Genomic DNA, 26156 nt, shown 5'->3' with positions numbered 1-26156 from the left:
TACTTGGGCTTGCAGATAATCTGGTGGGTTACTGGAAAGGAATGAAAATGCCTACCATTTCTGTCTTCATAGTGTCTGTCTGCTTTGTAGCCTTTACCTTTGAGTCAGATTCCACATACTTCTGCATGTAGACATGTTGATCAGTTGAAAGATGTTTTGTCCAAAACCATAATACAGTGGTAACCTAAACTCCCATAGTGTCTCTCCACACCCTTCAAGGCTAAAGACACCTACCAACTTCCATGACTACAAACACCAACAGTGCAAGTTGAGTGACAAGAAGTGGCAACTTTCTTTGCCTATACCCAGTATGCATGAATATTTCTCCCCTATATTAGCCTATCTGTCCCACGTTAGTCCTATCCTGTATCTTTGCCCTGGAGTGGAGAAGCTCATTTGTGAATATGGGTTCTTCCCCATTCTTGGAACATCAAATAAAGCCTTTCTCCCCAACTCTGGTCTTTCAGATTTGGTTTTTCTGTGGGATAAGCTTCTGAACCTGGGTTCTGATTATATGTCTTTAATTCATCCTAGTTTATGAGGATTAAGTAGGGATATAGCTTTATTTGTCCTCCCAAATGACTAATAATAATTTACACCGTTTATTGAATTATATGTTTCCTGTTTTTGTAAATTTTTAGTTGTAAGTGGATGCAATACCTTTATTTTTATGTGGTGCTGAGGATCGAACCCAGTGCCTCACATGTGCTAGGCAAGCACTCTACCACTGAGCTACAAACCCCAGCCTTCCTAACTAACTTTTGAAATTCCGCCTTTACTGTATAATTTACAAAATTTTTCAGGTGATTTTTAAATGTTTCCATTGGAATTGCATAGAAAATTTTTATAAAATGTATTCTATTTTGGGTTTGAAGTAATTTTAAACTACAAAAAATGTTGCAGAAATAGCTGGATGTGGTAGTGCATGCCTATATTGACGGCTACTTGAGAGGCGGAGGCAGGAGAATCCAAATTCAAGGTTAACCTGAGAATATAGCCAGACTGTCTTCAAAAAATTTTAAAAAGACTGGGATTGTAAACTCAGTGGTAAGAGTGCTTGCCTACTATGTGCAAGCTCTGGATTTGATTCCAGGTACCGAAAGGAAAAATGCCAAAATAATGCTTCTCATGCTTCACCCAGTTTCCACCAGTGTTAACATTTTATATAACTCAGTGCTAGAATACCCCTGGGTTCAATTGTCAGTACTGGAAATCGTAAATGAATACAACCCTTCATAAATTATTTTCAACATTTTGGTTTTATATATTTTTTTTCATTTTTGGTACTGGGGATGGAACCCAAGGATGCTTTACCACTGAACTTCATTTCCCTGTCCTTTTTATTTTTTGAGACCTTCTCACTAGATTGCCCAGGTGGGCCTTGAACTTGTGATCCTTTTGCCTCCCTTCCAAGTCACTCGGATCACAGACATGCGCCACCGCACCTGGCCATATTTAGAGACTTTCTAAAAGAAATTTTCATCCAGTCATAGGCTGGGCTATACACTAATGTTTCTGCCTTTCAATTTATGTCAGCTAATACGAGTATGCTACTTCTGTAGACAGTCTACCGAAATGTTTCATTAAAGTAATACGATATTGGACGTTACATACACACTGTACTTACATCCTCCTGGTGTGGAGACAAGATTTACACTGCAGGAGGTGGGAAAAGCCTCATTGACAACTTTATTTCCATGACGACGGTTATTATAATGACCGCCACAACGCCTTCCCATTGGCCAGAATCACATTGCGGTTCCCTTGACGAACTTCATTGGTTACCGTTCCTCAGCGGCCCGGACTCGTCGAGGGCCGTAAGTGAAGTGTCGCAAAGCATAAGGAAGGCGGGAGTCCCAACTACAAGCATTGAGCTCTTCCAGGCTGTGGAGGCCGCTATGGCGAGCGTTCCGTGGGTCGAAATTCGTGAGAAATTCCAGGCGGCTCTGACCCTGTCGCGGGTGGAACTGCATAAAAACCCGGAGAAAGAACCGTACAAGTCGAAATATAGTGCCCGAGCACTGTTGGAGGAGGTCAAGGCGCTGCTCGGCCCAGCGCCTGAGGACGAGGATGAGCGGCCTCAGGCAGACGACGGCTTGGGCGGGGGTGACCACGCCCTGGGGCTGCCCACCGAAGTGGTGGAGGCCGAGGGGCCGGTCGCCCAGCGGGCGGTGAGGCTGGCGGTGATCGAGTTCCACCTCGGAGTGAACCACATAGACACGGAGGAGCTGTCGGCGGGGGAGGAGCACCTGGTGAAGTGCCTGAGACTGCTGCGCAGGTACCGGCTCTCGCACGACTGCATCTCGCTGTACATCCAGGCGCAGGTGAGAGCGAGCCCTGCCGGCCGCTGTGCTGCCAGCACCCGCCGGGGGAGCCGGGACGCGGGGACGGGCGGAGGAGCCCTGGCGGTGGCCGAGGGCAGTGGTTATAAAACGCCGCGTGCCCTCATGTTTTTGAAGCTTCGGGATGAGCCCCAGACAGGCTCTCTGTGGCCTTCAAAAAAAGTCTTAAGGGGGCTGGGGTTGGGGCTCAGTGGTAGAGCGCTTGCCTAGCATGTGTGAGGCACTGGGTTCCATCCTCAGCACCACATAAAAATAAATAAGGGTTTTTGACCATCTACAACTAAAAAAAAATTTTTTTTAAGTCATAAGTATTTATTGCGTTGTTACTAGATCTCCCACCGTGGGCTTCCAAACTCCTCTGCACCCCCATCGTCCACTCTAACATCATTTACTTGCTACTTACTCTACTTAATCGTGGGCAAAGCATCGATTTCCAAAACCCCTCCATTGTAATGTGCTTTCCACTCTCGTTCAAATCCTGTTTGTTCAATTAAGAAAAAATCCGAACTAACCTATTTTGTATTTATTTGTTTTTTATTTTTGGTTCTAGGGATTGAACCCAGGAGCTTTACCACTGAGCTACATCGCCGTCCGCTTTCCCGTTTTTATTTATTTATTTATTTATTTTTGAGGCAAGGTCTCGCTAAGTTACTGAGACTAAATTTGAATTTGCTATCCTCCTGCCTCAGCCTCCCACGTCGTTGGGATTAGAGGTTTACACCACCGTCCTGGCTCCAAAGTAGTTTAAACCTTAAACTCTTGCCAGGCACTGTGGTATATACTGCTAATCCCAGCGACTCTGGAGGCTGTTTGCAGGAGGGTCGCAAATTCAAACCCAGCCTCAGCAATTCATTGAGACCCTAAGTAACTTAGCAAGACCCTGTTTCAAAATTTAAAAAAAATAAATAAAAAAGGTTGGGGATGTGGTTCAGTGGTTAAGTACCTCTGGGTTTAACCCCTGTACCAAAATCATCATCAACTTAAATTCTCAAGGAAATGCCACAGAATGACTGGAGTACACTCTGTTTTTTTTGTTGTTGTTGTTGTTGTAGATGAACACAATACCTTCATTTTACTTATTTTTTTGTGTGGTGCTGAGGTTCAAACTCAGTGCTTTACAGGTGCTAATAAGCCAGGGCTTTACCACTGAGCTACAACTCCAACCCCAGGAGTACACTCTTAATTCCAAGCAAAATGTTAGAATCTTCAGTTTCCATTGTTATCATGTTCTCCAGGGAATTCCTACCCATTCTTTAAAATATATTTTAAAAATCACCTCATTTTTTTGGGGGGGCGGGGAGGTGCTGGGGATCGAACCCAGGGCCTTGTACTTGCAAGGCAAGCACTCTACCAACTGAGCTATCTCCCCAGCTCCCAAAATCACCTCATTTTAGTAACTTTCTTTGAACCATTTTTGTCCTTCCTATTTCTTATTTATTTGATGCATGATTTATTAAGAAGTAAATCTGAGGCAGGCACAGTGACTCATGCCTGTAATCCCAGCAACTCAAGAGGCTGAGGCAGGAGAATTCCAAATTCAAGACCAGCTTCAGCAGTTTGGTGAGACCCTGAGCAACTTTTGAGACCCTGTCTGAAAATAAAATAAAAATAAAAGGGGCATGTGACTCAAGTGGTTAAACCCCCTGGTTTCCATCTCCAGCACTACCCACCTATGCCCATAAAAAGAAGTAAATCTGTGGAGTGCTATGGTGCATGCCTATAATCCCAAAGACTCAGGAAGCTGAGGCAGGAGTATCACAGCAAGTTTGAGGCCAGCCTCAGCAATTAGCAAGATCCTGTCTTAAAATTAAAAAAATAAATTAAAAAGGACTGGTATGTTGCTCAATAGGAAAGCATTCTTGGGTTCAATCCAATCCCTAGTACCAAAAAAAGAAAAAGTAAATCTGACATTTTGACATTTTGCGTTGGGAACATAACACTTTCAAATACAAGTATTAGGCTGGGGATACAGTTCAGTGGCAGAGCCAGGCCCTAGCAGGCATTAGTAGGTCCTGGATTCTATCCCCAGCACTGCCAAAATAAGTAAAAATTAATAAATATAAATATGTTTGAACTTGTCATACTTGCAAAGTACCAGGTACTTTGCATAGACTCACAAACCATTTCATCCAGGAGTTATAGTTCGTAATGTTTGTGATCCAGGAAACATTTACCAAAATTGCTCATGTGCTAAGTAGGACTTAAGAAGAATCTCAAAGTTTAGAAGGAAATTGTGTATAAGTTGTATTTTATTATGGCCCAGTAAAATTGAAAGCCATATGATAACAAGGAATCCATCTGTTAGTTCACCATTTATAGCCCAGTACATGACACATAGTAGGCATATTTTAAATATTATTTGAGTGGATGAATGATCAAATGAAATTCACAAAACATTGAATTCAAACAAAACCTGTTATTTGAATTTTTCTTTAATTGTATAACATAAAACCTTAATAAACATTTAAACTTGCTTCAATATTTCAAACAAAGACTTAGAATTAGGAATCTTCCTTATGTAGTATCATTAGTATATACTATAGTTTATTGATTTTATTTTATATATTTATTTTTTGGCAGTAGTCAGAATTGAGCCCAGTGCTTCACACATGCTAGACAAGTGCTTTACCACGTCCCCATCCCTTTTTTATTTTTATTTTGAAACAGGATCTCATTAAGTTATCCATGTTGGACTTGAACTTGAAATTTTCCTACCTCAGCTTCCCAAGTAGCTGATATTACAGAAATAGCTGGTACTACAGGTGTGTACCCTACCAGCTGTATTTTATTGATTTTAAGATGCACACATCTCCAATGTCTGAATTTGGGGTATATCTTATGGCTGATCAGTTTTATCAGTTTTATAATTTACTTGTCAGTGTTTTCTTTCCTTCTGTCTTTTTCTTTTTTTTTTTTTTTTGGAACCAGGATTGAACCCAAGAGCACTTAACTACTGAGTCTCATCTCCAGCCTTTTTTTTTTTTTTTTTTTTTTTGTATTTTATTTAAAGACAGGTTCTTACTGAGTTGCTTGCTTGGGACCTCCCTAAGTTGCTGAGGCTGGTCTCAAACTTGTAATCCTCCTACCTCAGCTTCCTGAGCTGCTGGGATTATAGGCAGGCATCACCACCAACCAGTTAGTGTTTTCTTGATATATAAAATAATTGTGTGTCTTAAAATTGTGAATCTTACAGAAGAGTCATTCTTTGATATCCAGCTGCATAGAATTGGTTGGAGGACCCCTGCTGATATTGAACATTCTCTTAAGACTTTGACTTAAAAATTCCATATCACTATTTTAAAGTAATTTTAGGCTAGCATGTGCCTGTAATACCAGCTCCTCGGGAAACTGAAGTAGGAGGATTGGAAATTTTAGACCATCTTCAGCAGTTTAGCAAGACCCTGTCAAAATTAAAAATAAAAAGAGCTAGGGATATAGTTCAGTGGGAGAATGCCTCTGGGTTCAATCCCTTGTAGCTGCCCTTCCTCCTTCCCCAAAAAAGAAAAAAAGTAATTTGAGACAAATACATAAATACCTGTGAAAATGAATGTTCATCACAGCATTGTTGATTATTAATAAAGGAAAATAATATAAATATGAGTGTGGGGATATGATTGATTAAATTGTTACATCTATATAAAATACTATGAAATCAATAAAAATAGTGATTTATATTTATCAACAAAAAATTGCCATTTACATATGTGTTAGAATCCCAGCTACTTGGGAGATCCCATCTCAAAGAAAAAAAGAAAGAAGTCACTATTAAGAGGGAGGGAGAAGACTATAAGCATGTTTAGAATTATATAGACTGTTTCAGTTTTTGTACAAGATTACATATATTCACACATATGTACATATATACATATATAAGAAGTCTATGTATAATACATGTAAATACATATACAAACATGAAAAGGTTGAAAAGAATAGATTGAAGGAAATTGATGATATTCTAACTGCTTTGTCTCAATTTGATATCTTCTTGGGAATGAACTACAGAACCTGTAGATTATCAAAAAAGACACCCCTTCTACCTTCACTGGGTTCTGAGAGCCTTAGGAATAATTATTCTCTCATATTCCTTTATGATCTTTGCTATTAGCAACATATACTGGCATTATCATTTTGATTACTTCAACTTTAGTAAAATTTTCTATAGAATTAGTGGGTCATTCATCCCACTCCATTGTTATTGTTCACAGCTGCATTAAGGTGCAACTAGCATGCAATAAACTGCACTTTTTTGTGTGTGTGCTGCTGGGGATTGAACCCAGGGCCTTGTGCTTGCTAGGCAAGCACTCAGCCAACCGAGCTATATCCCCAACCCAAGCTGCACATTTTAAAGTGTACAGTTTGATGAGTTTTGACATATGTATATACCTTTCAAAGCCAACCTCAGCAAAAATGAGATGCTAAGCAACTCAGTGAGACCCTGTCTCTAAATAAAATACAATATAGGGCTGGGGATATGACTCAGTGATGGAGTGCCCCTGAGTTCAATCCCTGGTACCCTCCCAAAAAATGTTATTTAGGATAGAACCCCAAATCCAGTCAACTCTTTAGCCTTTATGATAGAAGAAGGAAGTTGGTATAATGAAAATCAAAAAGAGATCAATACTGACAGGGTACAGTTACATAACTAATTTTAAGAACTCTATGGAAACACAAACTGTGTTGTTTTAAATGGCAAACATTTAGGAATCCAACTTAACTTATGAAAAAAGGCATATAGTATCTTCAGAAATTTTTTTATTCCTATCTGGGAGATTGAACCCAGGGGTATTCTACCACTGAGCAGATCCCCAGCCCTTTTTTTTATTTTGAGGCAAGGTCTCACTAAGTTTCTGAGGTTGTCCTTGAATTTTAATTCTCCTGGCTCAGCTTCCTGAGTAGTTGGGATTACAGGCGTGTACCACTGTGCCCAGTAAGAGTATTTAAATAAATAAAATATTTATTTAAAATGGTCTCTGGAGGAGACTGTAGTATTTTGAGGGTTTTGCTTTATTTTTTGTTACTTTTTTTAAAAATTTTGTACTTTGAAAGTATTGTATGTTTCTGGTTCATCTTTGTTTTGGGGGTACTTGGGGATTGAATTCAGGGCCTCACCCGTGCTACCACTCTACTGTACCCCTAGCTCTCTGGGTCATCTGGGTCTCTGTTATCTCAGGGATCTTGGCAGAGCTTAGCTAGTATTCCTCATCACATTGTTGACCTGCCAGGACCCACTTGAAGATTCTTACTAGGGGAAAGGTCCACTTCCAACTTATTCACATGATTGTTAGCAGAATTTAATTTCTTACTGGCTTTTTGTCTGAATGTCTTAAACTGTTGACATTCTCATTTCTTTTCCACATACATTTTCTTTTCTTTTTTTTTTTTGGTGGTACTGAGATTGATCCCAGGCACTTTACCATTGAGCTACATTCTCAGGGTCTCATTAAGTTGCCACGACTGGCCTTGCACATGTAATCCCCTGCCTCTACCTCCCAAGTGACTGGGATTATGGGCATGGGTCACCACACCAGCTTCCACATGAGCTTTTCCACAGTGTGGCCATAGCACGTCAGTTGGCTTTCCTGAAAGCAAACAAGAAGAACACATGATGGATGCCACCATGTTTCAAAGCCTAGTCTTAGAAGTAACTTTCCGTCTTTTCTGCCATATTCTGTTCATTAGAAGCCAGTCACAAAATCCAGTCCATACGCAAGGAGAAGAAATTATACAAGGGCATGAATACTAGGAGGCAGGGGTCATTGGGTATCTATTTTAGCAGTTGTCACTATACTACATATGGCCAATATTTTTGTGAGTAATTAATTAATTGTTAATCAAATTCCAGTACTATTCAGTTGGTAAACATTGACTTTGAAACTATGTAATTACTTTAATTGGAAGTCTCATTTCATTATTGTTTTTGTTTTCTTTATTTTCCAGAATAACTTGGGTATTTTGTGGTCTGAAAGAGAAGAAATTGAAACTGCACGGGCTTACCTAGAATCATCAGAAGCACTATATAATCAATATATGAAAGAGGTATGTTACATGTTACAGTTTTTTAAGTTTCGATTGAAATTAAGAATTGATAGAGGAATTCCTCATTCATAATATTGGTTGTATCCTAGAACTTCTCTATAGAGCTGTCTAAATCCACATAATAGCCAAAACATGACGACTTGGAGATTTAAAAAGTAATCCTTGGTTAGTCAGGCTTGGTGGTGCATGCCTGTGGTCCTAGCTACACAGGTGGCTGAGTCGGGAAGTTGGCAAATTCAAGGCCAGCCTCAGCAAATTAGTTAGACCCTGTCTCAAAATAAAAAATAAAGAAAGGGCTGGGGGTTTAGTTTAGTGATAAAGTACCCCTGGGTTCAATCCCCAGTACCACAAAATCAGTCAATCAATTAATCAGTCCTTGGATAGAATATAATGGCAACTTCAGTCTAAATACAATTATACAGGAAATATTCTAGTGTTAGACTAGAATATACTATTTGCATATTTTTGCATTTATAATCTAAAAATTCTATTTGTTTCCACTGCAAATAGCTGTGCCTAAAAGAAAGCAAATAAGAACTACTTGAACCAAATATCTTCAATCTTTGAGGTTAGCATGCATCAGAATCACCTGGAGGACTTGTTAAAACTCAACAGGTTGAGCTTCCAGTAGTTTTGGGATGGGTCCTGAGAATTTTCTTTTTCCAGTGATTGACCCCAGGGCCATGTGCTCTTCCACTGAGCTATACCCCCTTCCCAAGAATTTATATTTTTAATCAGGTTCCCTGTGATGCTTATACTGCTAGTCTAAGTCCTGTACTCTGAGACACTGCTTCAGAACAGTGATTTTTTCCAATGATTCCTTTTGTTTTTTAAACCTATGAAACCTTTCTGAAATGAAGCATATGAAAACTGTTTAATAAGCAGATTAGAGTCCACATGGTGATATATGTCTTTAGTTATAGCTACTTGGGAGGCTGAGGCAAGATTACTTGAGCCCAAGAATTCAAGACTAGCCTGCGAAACATAGCGAGACTCCCATCTCAAAAAAAAAAAAAAAAAAAAAAAAAAAATGGAGGTTGGAAAAGACCCTTTACTCAATCTACTGCAAATTCCTTCCTCCCTACCATGGTAGTACAGAATAAATGCTGTACAACTTCTAGGGCTCTGGGGAACTTAGGTTGAAAACTTACTTTAGGAGTTCACAGCCCTGCAAAGGTGAGAAACCACTGTTTCCTTAATAAACTTTTTTAATATAAGAAATTACATTATTTTCTGTGACTTACTATTTGTCAGTAATCTGCTTTAAAAATTTATTAGTAAAGAGCTCTCATTACATTAAAAAATGCACCACATGAAAGACTAAACATGCTTAGGATGCAATTCAATGATAGATTGCTTGCCTAGCATGTATGAAGCCCTGGATTCAAACCCCAACACGAAAAAAAAAATGTACAAAAACATATTTGCTAAATTCAGCCATCAGAATACTTGACTCCTGAAGGGTATGAAATTGGTGAAATTGTAGTTAGTAAACACATAGCTTCCATTTAAGAACTTACGTGTGTGTGAGCCAGGTGCAGTGGTGTACACCTATAATTCCAGTGGTTCAGGAGGCTGAGGCAGGAGGCTCGCAGGTTCTAAGTCAGCCTCAACAACTTAGCCAGGCCTTAAGCAACTTAGTGAGAGCCTGTCTCAAATAAAAAATAAAAAGGGCTAGGGGTGTGGCTCAGTGGTAAACCACCTCTGTGTTCATTCTCTGGTACCAAAACAAAAACCAAAAAAGTGTGTGTGTGAATGCATGTGCACTACTGGGGATCGAACCCAAGGGTGCTCTACCACTGAGCTTCATCCTGAGCTTTTTTTATTTTTTATTCTAAGATGGGCTCTTACTAATTTGTGAGGCTGTCCTCAAACTTGGGCTGCCTCAGGCTGTCAAGTCACTAGGATTACAGGCATGTGCCTACATTCCTAAGAAATTTTATGTACAGAAATTCTAATGGATTCATTACAGTTTTTAATAAACTTTTGCCTACTAAAAGTTGGTAGTCTCTTTTTTAAATTAAAACACATTCTCGTTAATTTTGTTTTGAGGTTATTTGTAGCATTTCTTTAAATAAACAGGGATATTTTGAGGTTATAAATCACTATGTTTTCAAGTTCACTACAGGTTGCTAAATTCATAGTAAATTTTTACTTTCATTTTATTTGACTTGTCATTAGCCTTTGGCACAATTGACCAGTCTTCCTTGAAACACTTTTTTTTTTTTTTTTTTTTTTTTTTTTTTGTGGTGCCGGGGATTGAACCCAGGGCCTTGTGCTTGCAAGGCAAGCACTCTACCAACTGAGCTACCTCCCCAGCCCTTGAAACACTTTTGTACTTGGTGTCTAGGACTATACTTGCCTGTTTTTCTTTTAGATGTTTAATGTTTCCTCCTTATTTCCTCAACCTCTGAACACTAGAGTACCCCAAGTTCAGTCCTTGGACTTTTCTCCTTTTTCCATGTACATTCATTGCAAATAGTCTCTACTGATGATCCTAAATTTTATCTCCAGCTTTACCTCTCTGATTCCATACTCTGTAAACTTGCTTGCTTTATTATTTATTTATTTATTTATTTTTGTCTTTGAGATGGGGTCTTGCTGTGTGGCCCAGGCTGACTTTGAATTCAAATTTGAGATCCTCCTGCCTGTTTCCCAAGTAGCTGGGATTACAGGTGTACATCACCATACCAGGCTGATATTTGCAGTTTTTGTGGAGTAGATATTTCTAAAACTACTGTTTGAAAGTAGTTTCCTGATAATTCCCACTACTACCCATTTTCTCTTGCTGCAAACACTATTTCTTTCTTTCAGTTGTTGAGACCTAAAAACTTTGGAGACTTCTCTTATTCCTCCATTCTATCCAACTGATGAGCAAATCCTGGTGGCTTCACTTTCTTTTTTCCTTTTTTCTTTTCTTTGTTTTTTTTTTTTTTTTTTTTTTTTTTTTTTTGTACTTGGAATTGAATCCAGGGGAGCTTTACTGCTGAGCTACATCCCCAGCCCTTTTTATTTATTTTTTAACTTTTGAGACAGAGTCTCACTAAGTTGCTTAGGGCTTCACTAAATTGCTGAGGCTGGCCTCAAACTTGCTATCCTCCTTCCTCAGCCTCCCAAGTTGCTGGGATTATAGGCGTGCACCACTGTGCCTGGCTTCCTTTCATGCTTTAATCTCACACTCTCATACCTGAAATTGCTAGTGTATAAGGATACTAAGGACCTATAGTATTTTGTTAAATCTAGTGTTCAAGTCTCAGTACCAAAAATCAAAAACAAATAAAAAAATAAGACAAGTGTTAATGTGGAAGCATAACATATAACAAAACTGTTTGTATGTGGTTAGATTTCTATTTGAGGTGAAAAGTGACCTAGTTGGTGTTATGTATGAAGTGTGATAGCCTTATCAGTGAAGTAGACACATAAAATAACACATTGATTAATTCCCCTCATCTGGATGGGGGAGGAGCTTATTAAATAACCCTCAGAACTTGAGGAGGTTTCTAAAGAACTACTTATCATTTGTGTGTGCCTTGACCTTGCTTCCTATCTTCTGTTTTTTTTGGGGGGAGGGGTTACTGGGGATTGAACTCAGGGGTGCTCGACCACTGAGCCACATCCCCAGCCCTATTTTGTATTTTACTTAGAGACAGGGTCACACTGAGTTGCTTAGTGCCTCGCCATTGCTGAGGCTGGCTTTGAACTCAGTCTTTCTGCCTCAGCTTCCTGAGCCAGTGGGATTACAGGTGTGCAACCACCGCACCCGGCTCCTGTGTTGGTTTTTATTTTCTGTGTTCAAGGAGCACAAGCTGTGATGCTTCTAGTGTTTATGTCAGAGTGTAAGATCTCATATTTTATGGAAAACATTGCAGCTTTGAAGCCTAATGAGTTCAGTTAAAAGCAAGGATGGGGTCCGAGGGTGTAGTTCGGTTGTAGAGTGACATGTTTAGCATGTGTGAGACTTGGGGATCAGTCCCCAGTACCACAAACAAAACAAGGATGAACTTGTAGATAGGACACTTCTCATAAAAATAGAATGAAGCAGAGGTTAACTGCTCTGCTCTTATGGAATACTTAAGATAATATTGTAAATGATTTATAGATATTAACTCAGTCCTCAAAACAGCCTTATGAAGTAGGTATTTTTTGTTTGTTTTGAGATACTGGGGTTTGAACCAGAGATCCTTTGCCATTGAACCATACCCCTTTTAATTTTATTATTTTTATTTTTTATGTTTTTTATTTAATTTATTTCAAAATATTTATTAGTGCATTACAGTTGTATAAAATAGTGGGATTTATTTTGACATATTCATAAATGCATATAATATAGTTTGCTTCATAAAAATATGGAACACTTCAGAATTTGTGTGTCATCCTTGCACAGAGAACATGCTACTCTTCTGTAAATCGTTTCAGGCTTCAATATATGTGCTGCTGAAACAAACACCCTTTTTGTTTGTTATTTTGAGACAGGGTCTCACTGAATTGCTGAGGCTGACCTTGTACTCATGATCCTCCTCCTTGGCCTTCCTGTTCACTGGGATTACAGGCATGTGCCTCCATGCCCAGTTTATGGTTTTTGTTTGTTTTGTATTGTTTTGTTTTTTTGCAGTGCTGGGGATTGAACTCAGGGCCTTGTGCTTGCAAGGCAAGCACTCTACCAGCCCCCAGTTTATGTATGTTTTTTCAAGTGCCTTTTTACTAGATAAAAATTGAGATTTAAAATAATTAAATAATTATACATCTTAAGCCTGGTTGTGGTAGCACCTGCGTATAATCCCACTATTTGAGAGGCTGAGGTGGCAAGATTGATAAGCCCAAGTGTTTGGGTCAGCCTGGGCAACATAGCTAGATTATAAATGAAAAAAAAGAAAAAGAAATACATCTCTAAAAAGCAAATTGGATTTATTTCATATTTTCAGTTTTACTATAGTAGCAGTTAAATTTTTTGCCAAGCATGAGCTATTGGGCAATCTTTTATGTGTTTGACTCTTTTGGATACTATGGTTAAGAAAATGATTTCATGGTTAACATGAACTAGTAAAAAAAAAATGAGGTGTTTAAGGTGTGTTGAACTTTTGTTGTGGGAGGTTGTAGATTGAACTCAGGGCCTCTAGCAGGCTAGGCAAGCACTCTACCACTGAGCTATACCCGCAGCCCTTTTAAATTTTATTTTGAGACAGTTTCCCACTGAATTTTACTCAGTTTGACCTCAAATTTGTGATCTTCCTGACAGCCTTCTAAGTAACTGGAATTACAGCATAGGCTAGCTAGCATGCTGCCTATGTTGAGCTTTTAGAATGGATATTTCTAGTTCCTCCAGAAGAGGGTGCTAGGTGTTTACAGTTTGAAATTTGAAAGAGCTTTCCTTTAATGTTGTTCATAGATTGGGAGTCCTCCTCTTGATCCTACTGAGCATTTTCTTCCTGAAGAAGAGAAACTTACTGAACAAGAGAGATCAAAAAGGTTAGTAAATTTAGAAATCACAGATATTTCCACACAGGGTGACTATTCAAAAAAAGCACAATGTTTGTTACTTTGCAGCATTTATCAAGGTTGCAGAGTGTAGATTCTGACATAAATAAAACTTTCATTTGTCTCTTACAAGTTACATGATCTAGTCCAAATCTGAGACTCAGTTTCCTCAACTGTCAAGCAGATACAAGAATCAAATATAACTCAAAGCGTTGGTGAGAGGATCAAGATAAATAAATGTGAGTGCTGACGATATAAGCCATCCCGTAGGGCACTGGCTTTGCAAAGTGCCAAAACCCAGCACCATGGGATGGAAAAAAGAAAAGAACAACAAGATAAATATATATGAATATATATGAACAAGATAAATATATATGAAATTTACTGATTAAAGTATAAGCCATTATGTGAATATTGATTTTTTTTCACAGATTTGAGAAGGTTTATACTCATAACCTATATTACCTGGCTCAAGTCTACCAGCATATGGAAATGTTTGAGAAGGCTGCTCATTATTGCCACAGCACACTAAAACGCCAGCTTGAGCATAATGCCTACCATCCTATGGAGTGGGCTATTAATGCTGCTACTCTGTCACAATTTTACATTAATAAGGTAAGCTTGTTATCTAACAGAGACTAATAGTGAGTATAAATATAAAACCAATAGCACCCATCTTTTGAAAATAGGTAGCTTGCATTTTATGTATTTATTTGTGGTACTGGGAATTGAACCCAGGGCCTTTACATGGTAGGCAATAACCCTAGCCCAGGTAGCTTACATTTTATGATGTAAAATCAGACTGAAAAAATATAGCCTTCTTTGCTAGCGTACTGTAGCTCTTTGTTGCATGAATTCTTTTGAGTCTTAAAATATTGAGTTTTATCATTGTCTTACATATTGCTAGCCCCTAAAATTATGAGTTACCTAAGCCCCCCTTGTTTTCATATAGGCATTCTATTTCAATTCACTTTAGTGATTTGTTACCTTAAATTGCAGATTTTATCTTGTTATAGATATAACTTTATCTTTATGTAATGGTAATCTTGTAACTATGAGAATTTGTCTGAGGAAGTTGACTGTTAAATGTGGGCTTTGATAAAAGCATGTGATACATTTCGGTTATTTTTTAGAATTAACTCCTCTATAATAATATCTCTACTGAGTTCTGGAGCTCCAGGTTTATCTGACATACTTCTGGACTGTTAAACAGGGACAAATTTAGACTTCTTAGTTGTCATTCGGAATTGCTCACAACCATATTGTTGTACTCTTAATGGACCCATTTCTTTTTCCAGTCCTTAAATTTCTAATGCTAAAACGCTTTTAAACCACCTTTCCCAACCACATTTTTATTAATCCTTAATAAGATATCTTAGTAAAAATTACTTTATTTGTATTTCTGATTCACAAGGCTCTCTGAAATTTTGGTAATTCTCTGCTTATCAGAGTTCCTTCTGTTCATTTCTTTGGTTACCTGTTACCTTACCCTTGGGCCTTTGTCCTTTTTAAACTTTTTGTTAGTGTTGGTTCTGTAAATGCGCCCTATGTTTAAAGTATTGTCCCACAGAATTTCATTCAGAAAAACTATTAGCAGGAGAGAAAGGGCTGTGGTGACTGCAGCATCGCTTCTAGGACTTTGGTCTAAGATCAAGTGTGTAAGTAACGCTACTGCATATATCAGAGCATTCAGCTAAACCTAATTCTCATGAATCCATTTCATTGTGGACATCATCAAAATGTGCCTCTGCTTGTGGCTCCTTTCTTTATAGCTATTGGATACCCCTTGTTTGTTTTGTTTAGTGACTTTAAAATTCTCACTATGATTTTAATTAACCCTTAAAACTCCATGCATATTGATAGTACTAAGATATCTGGATATGAATGTAAACTGTGATTAAGAATTTGAAGTTGCTAAGCATTACTTACATGGAGCATGCAGTAATTTCCATGAGCACTCCCTTCACCCCACACTTTTGTTTTTTACCAAAGTGTTTTGTAAGTTTTTGTTATAACCAAGTTATATTGTAAAAAGAGGTATTTGAACCATGTTTAAAAGTGCAGTTGTCATTTGTGTCATTATCATCTTCATCCAGTTCCAGTGATGAAGTTTTGCTCTTTGGTGAGCCCTACCTGGCAGGTGCTAAAGTCCCACATTTACCAGCCATCTAGAGGGCACAAAGCACTCACTGACCTTGGCAGTGTTTGCTTGTAGGGAGCCAATCTGGACAAAGCTGAAGTGATAATGATGGCTATAGAGGGGTTATAGAGGGACAATTGAAGTTTCTTTATGTAAATTGTAACTTTCTTTGGCTTTCAAGATTTGACACCAACATTTTAATGTACACGTTGCTGGGCTAATACTGTACATGCTGCCCAACTGTTCCCAAGTTATCTTCTAAATTCACTGTAATGGAGAGGTGGATTTAATGCTGAGGTTTTAAAGTCATAGCCAGCCATTCAATGTCTTTCATATTTACGAATATGAAGTAGATGTTCTATTTAATGATGGTGGTCTCCAACTAAAAGTTGGACTTTAACTTTGTATTTCTGCCGGGTGAGCCTCTGACTTACATGACAAATGCAGTGTTTTTATTAACAAGGAGATCTTTTTAAAATGTTTGAGAAGATTTTCATGCCCAGATTTGAATTATGAACTCTTTAAGTGTTAAAGAGTTAGTAAAGCATTTCTCTAATGTTTGTCAAAATTTGTTGACTTTAAAACTTGATGGGAAGACTCATTGTAAATTCCAAAGATTTTAGAAAACAGGAATCTCTTTCTATCAAAATATTTCCTTTTTCCTTTGAATTACAGGATGTAAAAGGAATCTCTAAATCTAATAAAAATTAAATCTTTAGTCCTCTGACAGATGGTCAGTGTTCTAAGAATTTATCATGCATAGAACTTTGGCTCTTTAGACTGAACCTAAAGGTCTTGCTGAGGTAAAGTCTAGAATGATAGCTGTTCCTATATATATACTGGTTACATGAGGAGAGCTAGTTTTTAAGCTTCAGTATCTTTCAGCCATTTGGGTTATTATTAAGAGTTTTGGGGCAGTGCTATTTTAATCTCTGAGGTACCTATATAATACTGTATAATATATATTTCATACCTTCTTAACAATTACACTGGGCCTCCTTAGTAGTAGATTTTACCTAAAAGTATGGTCTTTCCCATATTAATAAACTTTTTGCAAGTATCAGTTGCAAATAAAACTATACAATAGTTATATTTGTTCTTATTTATTTCCTCAACAGCTATGCTTTATGGAGGCCAGGCACTGTTTATCAGCTGCTAATGTTATTTTTGGTCAAACTGGAAAGATCCAAACCACAGAGGACAGTAAGTTTATGTGTGCATGTTTCATTATATAGCTTTTTAAAAAATATATTTTGAATTGTTTTAAACTTTAGAAAAGTTACAAAAACAAAGAACTACCATATATGCTCTCCTGAATTCACTAATTTTAATATTTGCCTCATTTGCAATCACATTTTACTTTTCTCTCCGAATCATTTGAAAGATTACCTACATTAAACTCCTTTACCCCTTGTACTTCAGAGTGTATTTCCTAAGAACTAGAATATCTTTTTGCATAATCATAGAATGGTTAGCAAATTCAGGAACTGTAACATTGATTTGATACATTTGTTTATCTGTAGTGTTTATTTTGTCAATAGTCTCCATAATGTTCTTTTTTATTTTGTTTTGTTTTGTTTTGTATCTGGGATTGAACCCAGGGGTGCTTAACCACTAGCCACATCCCCAGCCCTTTTTAATATTTAGTTTTAAGACAGGGTCTCACTAAGTTGCTTGGGGCCTCACTAAGTTGCTGAGGCTGACTTTGAACTTGTGAACCTCATGCCTCGGCCTCCAGAACCACTGGGATTACAGGCGTGCACCACCCCACCACACCTGGCTAGCCTTTCTCATTTATCACATATTTTTGAAGAATATAGGCCAGTTTCATAGAATTTCCATCAGTTGTGGTTTGTCTGGGTTTCCTTATGCCAAGATCAAGGTTATACATTTTTGGTTGGAATAATACACACATAAATGGTATGTCTTCATATATATCTTTTTAAATATAGTGTTTTATTTAGCCTCTTAAAAAGTAAGTTGTTGGAACTGGGGATGTAGCTCAGTGGTAGAGTGCTTGCCTCACATGCACAAGGCCCTGGGTTCAATCCCCAGCACCACAAAAAAAAAAAAGTAAGTTGCTGGGTGTGATGGCTGCAATTTAGGAGGCTGAGCCAGGTGAATCCCAAGTTCAAGGCCAACCTCAGCAATTTAGAAAGACCCTAAGCAACTTAGCAAGACCCTGTCTCTAAATAAAAAACAAAAAGGGCTGGGTGCGGTGGTACACACCTGTGATCCCAGCAGCTTGGGAGGCTGAGGCAGGAAGATTGTGAGTTCAAAGCCAGCCTCAACAACTTAGTGAGGCACTTAGCAACTCAGCAAGACCCCATCTCTAAAAAAAATTAAAAAGGGCTGGGGATGTGGCTCCATGTTTAAGCACCCCTGGATTCAATCCTGATACCAAAAAAAAAAGGACTGGAGTTGTGGGTCAGTGGTAAAGAGCCCCCTGGGTTTCATCCCCAGTACCAAAAAAAACAGAAAGAAATAAAAGAAAAAATAAATTTAAAAAAAATCACAGCATGTGTTTTTGAGTCATTTAATAGGTTTTGTATTAAGTTCACCATTTTCTTTATCCTCTGATTCTGTAAGTCACCATTGAACAGCCTCAAACCTAAGAGGTTTTAGATTTTTTTTAAATTTATTTTTATTGTACACAAATGGGATACATATTGTTTCTGTATGTACATGGAGTAACAGCATACCATTTGCGTAATCATACATTTACATACAGTAATGATGTTTGATTCATTCTATTATTTTTTCCTTCCCCCCACCCCTCCCATCCCTCTTTTTCCCTCTATACAGTCCCTCCTTCCTCCATTCTTGCCCCCCTCCCACCCTCATTATGTGTCATCATCCGCTTATCAGCAAGATCATTCGTCCTTTGGTTTTTTGAGATTGGCTTATCTCACTTAGCATGATATTCTCCAGTTTCATCCATTTGCCTGCAAATGCCATAATTTTATTATTCTTTCTAGCTGAGTAATATTCCATTTTGTGTGTGTGTGTGTGTGTGTGTGTGTGTGTGTGTGTGTGTGTATCACAGTTTCTTTATCCATTCATCAATCGGAGGACATCTAGGTTGGTTCCACAGTCTGGCTATTGTGAATTGAGCAGCTGTATTGTGAATTGATGTGGCTGTATCTCTGGAGTATGCTGATTTTAAGTCCTTTGGGTATAGGCCAAGGAGTGGGATAGCTGGGTCAAATGGTGGGTCCATTCCAGGTTTTCTAAGGAATCTCCACACTGCTTTCCAGAGTGGCCAAACTAATTTGCAGCCCCACTAGCAATGTATGAGTGTACCTTTTTCCCCACATTCTCTCCAACACCTATTGTTATTTGTATTCTTGATCATCGTCATTCTAATTGGGGTGAGATGGAATTTTAGTGTAGTTTTGACTTGCATTTCTCTTATTACTAAAGATGGTGAACATTTTTTCATATGTTTGTTGATTGCTTGTAGATCTTCTTCTGTGAAGCATCTGTTCATATCCTTAGCCCCTTTGTTGATTGGGTTATTTGTATTCTTCCTGTAGAGTTTTTTGAGTTCTTTATATATTCTGGAAATTAGTGCTCTAACTGAAGTATGAGTGGCAAAGATATTCCCCCACTCTGTAGGCTCTCTCTTCGCATTGCTGATAGTTTCGAGGTTTTCGATTTTAAAATATCATGTGTTTTTTACAATTAAATGTTCTTATTGTGGATTAGAAGAATGCAGAGGCTCTGAAGAGTTAAAGAAATGCACATTATCAAATTAAATAGTTCGTTTTCCCCTTTATTACATTGGATTAATTATAGATTAGTTGAAGTTTGAAAGGCCCTTGTCTCAAAAGGAAAATTAATAACAACTGAACCACCATTGAGGTATCACTTGTTTTCACTCTTTAAAATAGAAAGCTCTGAGGACTGTGGATGGAGCTCAGTGGTACAGCATGTGCTTAGCACACACAAAGCCCTGCTCCATCCCCAGCCCCCCACACCCCCAACCAAAAAAAAAAAAGAAAGATGAAAAAAAAAATGAGTGTCCAATATTTTTAAAATGCTTTCTGTGAGCCTCCTCAAATACCATTGGTATTTGCTGAAAATAATTTTGGTGGTATTTGTTAAGAACATTTAAAAATGTATAAAATCTTGACCTAGATTTTCATTCCATTTTAGGGGTCAGTCCTAAGGAAATAATCCAAAATGCACAACAGATTTATGCAAGGAGATTTTCATTTTTAAATTTGTAATAGTAAAGAACTAGAAATAATGAATTCCCTATATTAGAATGGTTCAAATATAAAATATTCATTTAATTGTTTAGAATATATACTTTAAAATGATGCTAAAGAGTTGATAATGATATGATGGACAAACTGTTAGTAGTATAATGTATGAAGAAAAGTTATGTTCAAAATCCAGTAGATAAGCTGTGTGTGGCGACCTGTAATCCTAGCAAGTAATCCTGGTGACTGAGGAGGCTGAGAAAAGAGGGTTGCAAGTTCAAGGCCACCCTCAGCAACTTAGAGAGGCACTAAGCACCTTAGCAACACCCTGTCTCAAAATTTAAAAAAAAAAAAAAGAAAAAGGATTGGGGTTATAGCTTAGTGGTAAAGTGCCTCAGGGTTCAATCCCCAGTGCCCCCCCCCCCACTAAAAAAAAAAAAAAAAGAAAGAAAGAAAATACAAATGAAATTAAGGTAATTTTCATTTGTACATAAAATGTAAGAAAAAGTTAGAAAAGTGCAAAAATGGTAGCAGTGAGTACCCTTCAGTGGTAGAATTTGGGGTGGAATTTCTTTTCCCCCTGCTTCAGTGAAAATCTGCAGCTTTCATAGGCAGAAAAAAGTGATATAAAAAAGAATACAGTACACAATGAAAATTACAATTGTGACCATTAACATTGTGACAAATCATGTGTATAATTTTAGCTCCTGAAACTGAAGGAGATGTGCCAGAGCTTTACCATCAAAGAAAAGGGGAAATAGCAAGGTGCTGGATCAAATACTGTTTGACTCTCATGCAGAATGCCCAGCTTTCCATGCAGGTAATCTAGAGGGAAGTTGCCTTTTTCTTTCTAAAATGAGTAATATATAAGTAAAAGTGGGGATTATACTCCTTGGGCTCACTGTGTGTTATTTATGGAAGGCAAATAGAACATTCTTATATTTATTTCTTGCCTATCTTATTAATTATTCAACGCCTATCTTAATTTACCTCTTCTTCCATGCAGACTTGTCTTTCGTTAGAATATTAGCTCCTTGGAGTGGTAGAATCTGCATCGTATTTTTATTATATTATTGTCTTCAGGCATAATAGGTTCTCAAAAAGTAATTATCGAATGAATAATTTTTTTTGCCCCTTCCTAAATTGTTTTGTGTTATTCCTAATTGTTTTAAGTATCTAATTGCTTTATAGTACCTTATTCCTTTATCTATTTTATCTTAGTTTTTATTTTGTTTTGCTTTGGTACAGTTTGAGAGCCTGTCTCAAAATAAATGAAAAAGGGCTGGGGGTACAACTCAATGGCAAAGCGCCCATAGGTTCATCCTGCAGTACCAAGAAAAAAAAATCACGTTGTCTTCTGTGGACTTGACTTGATAGTCATTCTATTCTGAATCCTAGTTCCTAACCATTAAGGAGGAAAATGAAATAAATTATTTGGATGCAGTCTATTTAGTGTAGATATACAGGCTTTCCCGGGGGACTTACTGTGCTTTCATTTTTCTCTGTGTGCATTAAATTATAATTTTTAATAGTAAATAATACAGAACTTTGTGAAACTACTGAACAAAAGAAAACTAAACAAATTAGATTAGCCTGGAATATCCCAGAAACATCAGTCTTGAAAAAATGAGATTATTTTAGAGGAAGAAGGTGAAGATGAGGTATATTAGGGAGAGAGGGGATATAGGGAGAAGAACCATGGACTTTTACCTGCAAAGAGAGCTGTGTCAGCTTTCCTTTGGTCAGGTGAGGAAGACTATGGAAAAAGGAGGATTTCAAGGTCTATTGGAGCAAAAGAATGGGCTAATGAAAGCACACAGCTTAGAGAGTGTGGGAACAAACAGGATTTAGAGACTTATGACCTGCATTTGAAGTAATGGTGTCAAGTGGAATGCACTATGGCTGAAGCATAACTTTTACCCTTCATTGGATTGCTGTTTCCATCCTGGGAACTAGAACTTTATATTAGATTAGTTTAAACTCAAATATTTGCCTCGCTACTAAATTACTCAGCATTTCCTTAATTGACATTTTTGTTTGTTTAACTTCAGCTTCATCCTTTGATCATCTGAGTGTTTATCTGAAAATCTTTTTCTTCATTTCAGGCTTTAAAACATGCACATTTTCTTTCATTTAAGCATTTATTTATGCTAACTCAATGCCAGTCATTGTCCAAGGTTCAAGGGATGCTGTAATGAACAAAATTAGACATGATCTTTGAATTCATATAAAAGCACAACTTTGATAGTTCCACAAAGGAGAAAAACATACCATGAGAAGGCACAACAGGAGGAAATACCATTTGAAGCAGCCTCCAGGCATGGGTAGGAAGTACCTAGCCTGGAGAAAAGGGGCACATTCCTGTGAGCTGAAACAGCATGTTTAAAAATTCTATGGCATAAGGGAGGATGCCATCGGAAGGGATGCAGCAGAAGCCAAGTGATGTTGGAGCAAAGCAGAGGAAGTGTGATATAGGACAAAGTTGGTTAGAAATGGATGGTAGCCAGCAGGCTTCAAAGGATTGATGTCTTTATAGCAAGAGCATTGAAAGCCTTGGCAGGTCTTTGGAAAGATCAGTAGTCAGACAATGTCAGGTTCTAAATTTTATTGGTCAAGAAGAGCTTACCTTTCTCTCTCTCTCTCTCTCTCTCTCTCTCTCTCTCTCTCTCTCTCTCTCTCTCTCTCTCTCTCTCTCTCTTTGGTGCTAGGGATCAAACTCAGGGCTTTGTACATACTAGGCAACTGCTCTACTGCCAAGCTGTACCCCAAGCCCCAGTATATTCTATTTTTTAATCATTTTAACTCTTTTTGTGTTTTTTATTGCCCTCCCCAACAGATAGGGAAGGTAACTTTGTGAAGGTGAAGGTAGATTTAACTGTGTCATCACTTTAGTGTCTTTTAGTGTCTTTAAGAGACACTAAAGTGTAATATATTTCACTACATAACTCATAGCATAAATATATCAATAATCTTCATGGTATCATTGTGAAAGATTTTTAGGATATAGATTACAATCTTACTACAATGTTGAAAAAATAGGGGCTGGGGATGTATCTCAGTGACTTAGCTTGTGTAAGGCCCTGGGTTCAATCCCCAGCACTACAAAACAATATAATAATAATAATAATAATATACTAATTAATGGATTACATGTATATAATATTTCACAGTGTTCAAAGTACTTAAATTTGTAACATTTATCTTATTTGAAGGAATAACTGTTAAATAAGTTTAAGTTCCCTGGAGAGGATAAGGAACATGTAGGTGGTTTATCTATTGTATCTCTTTATATACTTTTTTCACATTTTTTGAATTTCTAATATAATTGGAATAAAGTTTTAAAAGATATCTAAGATTATAAAACCTGTGCGCTGGTGAGACAGCTCAGTGGTAGAATGCTTGCCTAGAATGACCAAGGCCCTGAGTTCCATCCCCAGCACTGAAAACAAAAAACAAAAAAATATTGTACTTCCCTTAGCCAGGCTGGAAGAGTAAAAGTTTTTGTTTCTTTACTCTTAGTTTTATTCTTTAAGTTTTATTTGACACCTGGAGATGAGTGACCTACTTAACCATGACTTATCTTTTTCTTTCAGGACAACATAGGAGAACTTGATCTTGACAAACAGTCTGAACTTAGAGCTTTAAGGATAAAGGAACTAGATGAGGAAGAAAGCATTAGGAAAAAAGCTGTGCAGTTTGGAACTGGGGAACTGTGTGATGCCATCTCTGCAGTAGAAGAGAAAGTGAGATATTTGAGACCTTTAGATTTTGAAGAAGCCAGGGAACTTTTCTTGTTGGGTCAGCACTATGTCTTTGAGGCGAAAGAGTTCTTTCAGATTGATGGGTATGTCACTGACCATATTGAAGTTGTCCAAGACCACAGTTCTCTGTTCAAAGTGCTTGCGTTCTTTGAAACTGACATGGAAAGGCGGTGCAAGATGCATAAACGCAGAATAGCCATGCTAGAGCCCTTAATTGTAGATCTGAATCCACAGTATTATCTGTTGGTAAACAGACAGATTCAGTTTGAAATTGCACATGCATACTATGATATGATGGATCTGAAGGTTGCCATTGCTGACAGGCTAAGGGATCCTGATTCACACATTGTAAAAAAAATAAATAATCTTAATAAGTCAGCATTGAAGTACTACCAACTCTTCTTAGACTCCCTGAGAGACCCAAATAAAGTATTTCCTGAGCATATAGGGGAAGACGTTCTTCGCCCTGCCATGTTAGCTAAGTTTCGAGTTGCTCGTCTCTATGGCAAAATCATCACTACAGATCCCAAGAAGGAGCTAGAAAATTTGGCAACATCATTGGAACATTACAAATTTATTGTCGATTACTGTGAAAAACACCCTGAGGCTGCCCAGGAAATAGAAGTTGAACTAGAACTTAGTAAAGAAATGGTTAGTCTTCTCCCAACAAAAATGGAGAGATTCAGAACCAAGATGGCACTGACTTAATCCTTGTTTTTAAAGAAAGGAAATGTGCAATATTGAAATGATTTTTTCCTGTAGTCAAACAGGCCCAATTTCATTGTGATATTTACAACTCCAGAGCCAGATGAATGCAGTTTGAGCATGAGATTCATTCATATCAACTGAGTGTTTGTTAGGACCTTAGGTAACATAAAGTTAATTAATAATTTATGCCTAATTATGTAAATTGCATTGTTAAAGTGACATGTAATTTGTATTTTAGATTGCCTGTTTCCTATTCAAGCATAAACATTTCCTGCCTCAGTTACTAAATGTAGATTCTTTGTTGATAGATTTCCTTACAAGGAAGAATGCTGGGTAATTACCTGGTAGACAAGTCTGTTACTGTACTAAGTTTGAAAAAGTAACTTCCTGCAGTAATTCTTAATAAAATATTTACTTTCCTAAATTCCTAAAGAAATCTTTCCCTTTTGGAAATACTAAAAATTACGTTACACTGGGCATGGTGGCATACAACTGTAAATCCAGCAACTTGGGAGGCTGAGGCTGAAGGAGCTAAAATTCAAGTCTGGTCTCAGCAACTTAGATCCTATCTTCAAATAAAAAATAAAAAGGACTGTAGATGAAGCCCAGTGGTAAAGCACACCTGGGTTCAATCCCCAGTACAAAAAAAAAAAAAAAAAAAAAAGACCAAAACAAAAATTCCTAAGTTATGTTGTTATAAAGTGTTGTAAAATGGTTTGTTTGTCTCAATTACGGGGGGGAAAGACCTTGGAAATATAATAAATGAACTTATTTCAACTATTAAAAGGCTTCCATTTTCTTTTTTAATTTTCTTTTAAAAAATGGTTTTAGTTTTTGATACATCAAAGATATTAGCTTATTTAAAGCCAGAGAAGAGTATTTCTCCAATAACATTGCATAATTAGAAAACATTAAATACCATTCATTGAGTAAATGTTTTTTAAGCTAGTACTGTGTGCCAAAAAATCTTATTGGTTATAGTTTCTCATCAGAGGATCCTGCTATATTTATAAACCTTTAAGCCCTATTGAAAAATATGTACATTATAATTAATCATTGTTAATATGTTAGTCATTTTAAGAAGTGCAGAATTGAAATGGCATCCCTATCCAGTTTACCTTGGTTGTAAAATTTAATATAGAGAATACCTCTGTGTTGACTTGCCTATTAATTTACTTCTGCAAGTTTAGGACTAGGTCAGCTCGAAGATTGAATAACACACACACACACACACACACACACTCTCTCTCTCACACTCTCACACACTCACATGCACACACTCCTGGGCACAGTGGCCATGCCTGTAATCACAGCAGTTTGGGAGACTGAAATAGAAGAACCAAAAGTTTAAGACCAGTGTTGGCAACTTAGACCCTCACAACTTAGTGGGGGTTGAGGATGTAGCTATCTCAAAATAAAAAGAGCTGGGGATAGTTTAGTAGTAAAGTCCCTTGGGTTCAATACCCCATACCCCTTCCCCCAAAAA

General features: G+C 37.5%; 1 protein-coding gene across 1 annotated transcript; it reads left to right on the top strand.

Moving 5' to 3' along the window:
• The first annotated feature begins 1825 nt into the window (after positions 1 to 1825).
• On the top strand, positions 1826 to 25348 carry KIFBP (kinesin family binding protein). Its single transcript, XM_079135784.1, has 7 exons — positions 1826 to 2324; positions 8280 to 8378; positions 13765 to 13844; positions 14285 to 14468; positions 17112 to 17196; positions 20906 to 21021; positions 23795 to 25348. Exons 1-7 carry the CDS (start codon positions 1899 to 1901, stop codon positions 24668 to 24670), a joined length of 1866 nt encoding a protein of 621 aa, XP_078991910.1. The 5' UTR covers positions 1826 to 1898; the 3' UTR covers positions 24671 to 25348.
• Positions 25349 to 26156: the final 808 nt, after the last annotated feature.

The sequence above is a fragment of the Sciurus vulgaris genome (assembly GCF_902686455.1).
Source record: "Sciurus vulgaris genome assembly, chromosome: 4".
NCBI classification, from domain to species: Eukaryota; Metazoa; Chordata; class Mammalia; order Rodentia; family Sciuridae; genus Sciurus; species Sciurus vulgaris.
Note: the sequence above shows the minus strand (reverse complement) of the source record. Positions and strands in the feature narration are given on the sequence as shown.

Coding starts and splice junctions, on each gene's coding strand:
- KIFBP (XM_079135784.1), top strand. CDS start 1,899: ATGGCGAGCGTTCCGTGGGTCGAAATTCGTGAGAAATTCCAGGCGGCT. Junction 2,325..8,279: donor CGCTGTACATCCAGGCGCAG/GTGAGAGCGAGC, acceptor TTTATTTTCCAG/AATAACTTGGGTATTTTGTG. Junction 8,379..13,764: donor ATAATCAATATATGAAAGAG/GTATGTTACATG, acceptor TGTTGTTCATAG/ATTGGGAGTCCTCCTCTTGA.